The sequence below is a fragment of the Bombina bombina genome, chromosome 3 (genome assembly GCF_027579735.1).
Source record: "Bombina bombina isolate aBomBom1 chromosome 3, aBomBom1.pri, whole genome shotgun sequence".
Taxonomy (NCBI): domain Eukaryota; kingdom Metazoa; phylum Chordata; class Amphibia; order Anura; family Bombinatoridae; genus Bombina; species Bombina bombina.
The window spans coordinates 195,231,965-195,239,449 of NC_069501.1; the positions used below are offsets into that span (position 1 = coordinate 195,231,965).

General features: G+C 35.7%; 1 protein-coding gene across 2 annotated transcripts in view; it reads left to right on the forward strand.

Moving 5' to 3' along the window:
* The window catches only part of GLRA2 (glycine receptor alpha 2), a 453,170-nt gene that overhangs the window by 129,878 nt on the left and 315,807 nt on the right, over positions 1-7,485 (forward strand). For both annotated transcript variants that reach the window (XM_053706066.1, XM_053706067.1), the window contains exon 4: positions 5,795-6,018. In XM_053706066.1, coding sequence (XP_053562041.1) covers positions 5,795-6,018 — 224 coding nt within the window. The remainder of the gene's footprint in view (positions 1-5,794; positions 6,019-7,485) is intronic.

Here is a 7,485-nt window from a genome sequence, read left to right on the forward strand (position 1 = left end):
AATACATTACAAAGTACAGTTACTCATATTAACACTTTTTACTAAAAATGAGATCTCAGGTGTTAAAAAAAAAAAAAGCAGACGCAGGTATTTTACATTGACATACATACACATACATAGAGAAACATGGATTTATTTACAGTATATAGAGATATGTTTAACTGTTGAGATAATGAAAAGATTTTACATTACAATCTTATGCACATTAAACAATATCTCAGAGGGATTTTCAAAGAGATATTCGCATATAGATCTTGAGATATCTAGACATATATATATGTGTAATATCTGAGACAAAGTTTAGTGTGTATCAAACATGTAACTTCTTTGAAAGGAATTTCCCAAGCTACATATATGAGTTAATATAAGCCAAACATAGTTTTTACTGAATACAGGGTAGTGCAATAACAGCAAGAAACAGAAAGGCTTTATAATAGATACGGTATAAGTAAATGTCAGTACCTTGAATCCTTTGTTAGATCACGTAGCTTAAGTCTTGGGGGATGTTTGGTGGTTGCTAGTATGCTTTAGCAAACAATGGAACAGGAGAGAGGAGCTCCGGTGTAGATCAGACAGAGCTGCAGGGAGAGAGACAAGCTTACCGCACAGCGGCCGTAGCTGATGACGTATCCGGCGGCTTTAGAGGAAACTGGAACTGTTCCAAACAGCAAGTTCAGGTTAGAGAATAGATTAAGCAGAGCAGACGCTGTAATCTCCTGCTTGATGCTTGAAAGAAAAACCTGGAAGTTGGTAGCTGTAGCGGAGGCAAAGAAGAAATCACTTGGTAAGTGTAAACCACTTAAAGGCTGACTGATCTGAAGATCGTGTAGAGATTTCAATTAACCAGCAATGAACTGCTGGGAGGAAGTTCCTTATAAAGGAAGGAGGTAATGATCCTTAAAGGTACAGCTACATAGACTCAGAGTGAGGAACCTTACATAGGCCCCCCACCAAGGAAACCACAGCGAGGTTTCACGGACGAGGTCTGTCCGGGTGTCTCCTATGGAAAAGGGAGACGAGACGGGGAGCAGAGAGGTTGGAAGCCGGCTCCCAGGAATCCTGCTCATGCCTATAACCCAACCAATGAACCAGATAATAGAGTTGACCATGGAGAAGACGGGAATCAAGGATGCTATGAACCTGGTATTCCTCCTGAGGGTCCGAACCCACCACGTCAGGTTGCAGAATGGGAGTAGGAACAGTAGAGGTTCAGGGTTTCACCAAGGAAACGTGGAAGGTGGGATGCACCCGCAAAGTGGGCGGAAGATCCAAAGTAACAGTAACCGGATTATGTATCGAGGTGATAGCAAAAGGACCAATGTAAGTCCTACCCAATTTCCTACAGGGATAGTGCAATTTTAAGTTCTTAGTGGAGAGCCAGACCCGCTGTCCAACTGTATACTGCGGACTGTCCCTATGACGTAGGTTGTAGTACTTACTTTGGGAGGCCTGGGCTTCAAGAATATGAGCCCGTGCAGAAGAAAATATGCGTGAAATGTCATTTACAGTATCGTTCACCTGAGGACATGGAGAATCGATGTTGGGTAAGAGATCGTAACAGGGATGGAGTCCATAGTTGATGTAAAAAGGGCTGAAACCAGTGGAAGAGCTTACATGGTTGTTATGTGCAAACTCTGCCAATGGTAAATAAGATGCCCAAGCATTCTGTTCTTGAGAGCAGTAACATCTCAGATACTGTTCTACAGCTTGATTAATTCGCTCAGTCTGCCCGTTTGACTGCGGGTGAAAAGAAGTCGTGAGGCATTGTTCAGTATTCAAGGCCTTACAAAGATGTCTCCAAAACCTGGATGACACTTTCTTGTTTTGGGAAACCGTTAACCACAGCTCTAAGCATGCGATAACCCGACAAACGTTAACTTTAATTGTGCTCAAACTACCACATTTACTTTCAACTTGTAATACGAGCACAATTTAACTTTAACTGAAAGTTAAGTTAAACATTAAATGAACGCGAAAACCCGATATCGCTCTTGTGCAAATGTTTGCACTCCACTCATAATTTGGCCCTGAGTCAGTAGGGGATAGAGCTCTAGAAGGTACAGAATCATTATAAAATTAAAATAATCTACTGCATAACATATTTTTTAAAGGTCTTCCTTGAAAGAAAAAAATACAACAAAATGCATAATATCTCAATTCAATGGCCTACCTTCCAGTTAACCTATACACTATAGATAAATAGACTTGAAATTGAGAAAAGACGGCTATCGTACAAGCACCACTCTCTCACTCACCCAGCTTGAAGTAGGGCAGCTCAGTGTAGCACAACTCTTCTCTCATGTCCACACTACCGGCACCTTGCTGCAGACATGCATAGGCACGACTTGCTCAGAAGAGAGTCAGCAGGCCCTGGCGGTGGTGAGGCAGGTCTGCCCCAGCTCAGCTAGTGCTCTTGAAGGGTCGGCAGCTTAGATACGGTGATGGACTTGGCTGTGCAGGAGGTGGAGGAGGCACAGGCTAGGCCAGCCAGGTAGAGTAGGTAAAAGGGAAGCATGTCAAGTGCAGTGAGCTCCTACTGGGTGGGAAGACACTAACTACCCAAGCACATGCCCCCCCTTAACTCCATGCTTTCTCTGCAATGGCCAATCATATGCACTGTCATCCTTCCTAAATGCCACCCTTAACCTTGTGACTGACAGTCAAAGCCAATTAGCATCTGATGCTACACTTCCCTCGTCTATCTCCTACTGCTTTTGTGCACAGGGGTGATGGGGGTGTGCACAGACAACCCTGGCATACCCCATGCACTCGCCAATGATATGCATAGCTAGTAAAAAGGATAGTTCAACCATAAATTGGACTTTTTTCTTACATGTTTTTTTTATTTCAATGTGATTTAACTGATTAATGACAAAAGAAAGTTGAGTTTAAAGGCCATGTGGGTTAAACTACTCTGTACGACATGGTTAGATATTATTAGTGCCAAGAAAATGAACTGGATAGATGCCTTTATTTGCATTTGGGTTGATTCTGTTATAAAATGTTTAGCTTTATTATTAAAAAAAAACTTGTTTTACAGTCTCTATATAAAGTTTGCTACCTGTGTATACTTTTGGATATATTACAAACAATGCCAGTGGAAATTATGTCAATTATAATGGAGTATAACATGTAAGAAAAGCTTTGCATGTTGTCACTCTATACCCAATGAACAAGCTATATCCAATTGTTAATTTTGGAAACATTATTATAAAAAAAAAATATATATAACAGAGCTATTGTAAAAAAGTATATTGTAAATACTAATAATAATAATATTTTCTACAAAATGCTAAAAAATGCAATTTTTCAATTTCTTGTAAATTTTAAGGAATACTTGAAAATGGAATACATATGCAATAATGAATTGGTTTAATGGAATACTAAACCCAAATTGTTTCTTCCATGATTCAGATAGAGCATGTAATTTTAAGCAACTTTCTAATTTACTCCTATTATCAATTTTTCTTCGTTCTCTTGCTTTCTTTATTTGAATAAGAAGGCATCTAAGCTAAGGAATCAGACAATTTTTAATTCAGGACACTGGACAGCACTTGCTCATTGGTCATTTAGCCACCAATAAGCAAGCACAACCCAGGTTGTGAACCAAAAATGGTCCGGCATCTAAACTTACATTCTTGCTTTTCAAGATAGCAAGAGAATGAAGAAAAAATGATAATAGGAGTAAATTAGAAAATTGCTTAAAATTGCATGCTCTATCTGAATCATGAAAAAAAAACATTGAGTTGAGTGTCCCTTTAATGGGGTGAAGCAAATCTTTAAAATTAAAGCTCTACTGATCCAGAGCTAAACTTGATCAATCAAGGATGGCATTTATGTGTAGTCTCCAATCACTCACCATGTTCAGCAGTGGAGCAGAAGTAGATTGTAATTATATGTGTTTACTGTGTTATACAGTATGTGTTTACCCTTTTCTAGTGGTTAAATGCATAGGGCAAGATTACAAGTCACGCATTATGAGTTTCCCATGCGTGATATGGTCTTCGCAATCAATTTCCATGGCACAACTATTACAAGTTTTGAAAAATCATGAATGCGCCTTTACGCAACAATCCTTTCCACGCTCGAAGAGCTGTGGTTAAAAGTTTTCCGCAACATAAACCCTTCAAAAATACATTACAAAGTACAGTTACTCATATTAACACTTTTTACTAAAAATGAGATCTCAGGTGTTAAAAAAAAAAGCAGACGCAGGGATTTTACATTGACATACATACACATACATAGAGAAACATGGATTTATTTACAGTATATAGAGATATGTTTAACTGTTGAGATAATGAAAAGATTTTACATTACAATCTTATGCACATTAAACAATATCTCAGAGGGATTTTCAAAGAGATATTCACATATAGATCTTGATATATCTATCTATATATATATATATATATATATATATATATATTCATATACATATCTTGCTGTAAGTAGATATATCAGTCCAGAAATCATCACATATATAGAGAAATATTTATTTAGAAATAAATAGAACATATTCCGTTACGAAAACATTTTTCGTAATATGAAATATTTGCATTTTCATGTACACTTTTCGAGGAGAATATGTCAAGGGCTTTGCACAACATATTAGGGTTTTAGTGGGGGTTTTATTTTTCTATTTGTCTTCTCCATTGACATTTATGGGGAATTCATGAACGTGCACGGGATTTGGATGTTTGGATTATGTGGCTTAACGAGCGTGCAAATTATTTTGCAACTTGTTATAGCTGTGCAATACCAAATGCGAAAAAGCCATAACACCCGCGGTGTTTTCACAACTGATTTGCCGCACAACTTGTAATCTTGCTCATAGTTTGGTACAAGCAATAGTGCAATAATAAAATTAACTAGTATGCTAGTACGATCTTTTATGTCCTTTTAAAGGCTTGCCTTCTAGAGAAGATTGCAATACATAGTAATGTGTTACAGTTTTGAATACTTTGTGAATCCCTATTAAAAATCAGTGATTTAATCATGTATTTATCTCTTTATTATTACCACACTTGGTATATTTGATAGGGATGGGCGAATGTTTCGCAATTTTAACACATTCGTTCATTCGAATTGAATTTCAAATGTATACATAACATTCTAACATTCGATTTTCGAATGTTCGGTTTCGAATTTTATGATTACATACGAAAATATTCATTTCGAAAAATTCGAATTTAGATTGTAATAGTATTTCTAATGCTTTTTCTTTAAATTTAATATTTGAATTATGCAATATTCTATGTAGAAACATTCAAAATGATATATTTGTATCTATTATGTATCAATTTATTAGATTCCCGCCCTACCACATGAACTATTGAACTTCTGAATAGTATTTGTTAAATAGAATGTTAAATTCGAAATTTTGAATGTGGACATTCGATATAATTATAAACATTTGAATTCGAAAGTGACATTCGAAAACTGTAAATAACATTCGACTATAGAATTTTTAAGAATATTCGTTCTTATCAACATTCGGATTTATAATTCGAATTTCGGTAATAACATTCGTTCTACATTCGAAAATCGAAAATTTACACATTCGCCCTTCCCTAATATTTGAGTAGCATCTTAGCCTAGTGCTATTATACAAATGTGTTTGTTTTGTGGACCATAAACATTTTAAATGCCTACCTTGAATATAATCTACAGCAGATTCATCCCTTCATAGCTAGAGTAAACACAAATGTTTCATTTAAATATGTGATACTAAAATTCACTGAAGATTCTGGTAATAAGATTAACAAATTTGTTTCCTTACCCCTTTTTATAGGACTACAGAGTGAACATATTTTTGAGACAAAAATGGAACGACCCACGATTGTCTTATAGTGAATACCCTGATGATTCTTTGGATTTGGACCCTTCCATGTTGGATTCTATTTGGAAACCTGATTTATTCTTTGCTAATGAAAAAGGAGCAAACTTTCATGATGTCACAACTGATAACAAATTACTGAGGATTTTTAAAAATGGAAATGTATTGTATAGCATCAGGTAAAATATTTTTTTTTCATAGTTAAATTATTAAGGATGTTTTAATATGTGTATATATATATAGATATATTGCAGCATATTAAAATCCAGAGAGTGTCTGGATAAATTATGTAAGTAAGTAAATAATGTTTTACAATCAAGAAAAATGTGTAGGAAATGAGGAAGTAGCAAATTAAGGAAAGGGACATAAACAAAATAAAAAAAATTCTTTCATGATTCAATTCATTCAGTTTTATACAACTGTCCAATTCACTTCTATTATCAGATTTGATTTATTGATTCCCTTGTTGAAGAATAAATCTAGGTAGGCTCAGAAGCAGCAATGCACATCTGGGAACTAGTTGGTGATTGGTGGCTGCATATATATTCCTCATGACTCATGTCATTGGCTCACCAGATGTATTCAGCTAGAAACCAGTATGCATTGCTGCTCCTGAGCCTACTTATATTTACTCTTCAACAAAGGATACCAAAAGAATGATGCAAATTTGAAAACGGAACTAAATTGCACCGTTAAAGTTGTTTAAAGATAATTCAGGTGATAATTTACCATCAAAAGTACTTTGACAGTTTAATACCATCTTTACGGTTGCCTTGACAGGTAGTGAAGTGATGTTTATTTTGCCTATGGAATGCTGACTAGTGCCTAGCGGGTATTTTATATATTATTGACTGTTTATAGTAGTAAAGCACAGGCATCAAAGTACCCAATAGCATATCTATAAGTAGGGGATAATTGTGGCTATTTCGGTGTACTTTCTATGATTTGCTAATTGAGATGTACTAGCAGCACAGTACACTGTGCATGGGAATACAATGACAAAAATACTGTTACTTGGGATGCATGTATACACAAAGGGGGAATTATTTGCCTATTTTACTAAATGTATGTGTATATTGTATTTTTATTTGCATATAATGTATATAATTCTGCCTGACAATTTTATGCCTAAAATGATACCATTTCAGTTCTAATATTAGTTCTAATACCTAATAATAATAATAATCATAATAATAATAATACAATATACTCATACCTTCCATTCCCAATTATGGCCTTTGTTCTCTTACAACTTAACCTTATGTTCCTTCTCCTTCGGCTCTTCAAGCTGATTGCTCTTTTCTGATTGTATTTATTTTTATTTCAACTTTTTCATGAAGAATTAAATGGCAGTCTGGGAAATGGCTGAAATGCATGGGTTAGTTTAGAAGAATAATAATGGTATTTATGTGAATCAAGAAAAATGTAAGAAAGGGGAGATGTTACTGATTTCCATTGAGGAAGAAAGATGTTTGAACTTGGTCAAATAGAATGGAAGGATAACGTTTAATCAAGCAAGATAATAGACATAAAGGCCCCAATTTATCAAAGTCTGGCGGACCTGATCTGACAGTGCGGATCAGGTCCGCCAGACCTCGCTGAATACAGTGAGCAATACGCTCGCCGTATTCAGCATTGCACCAGCA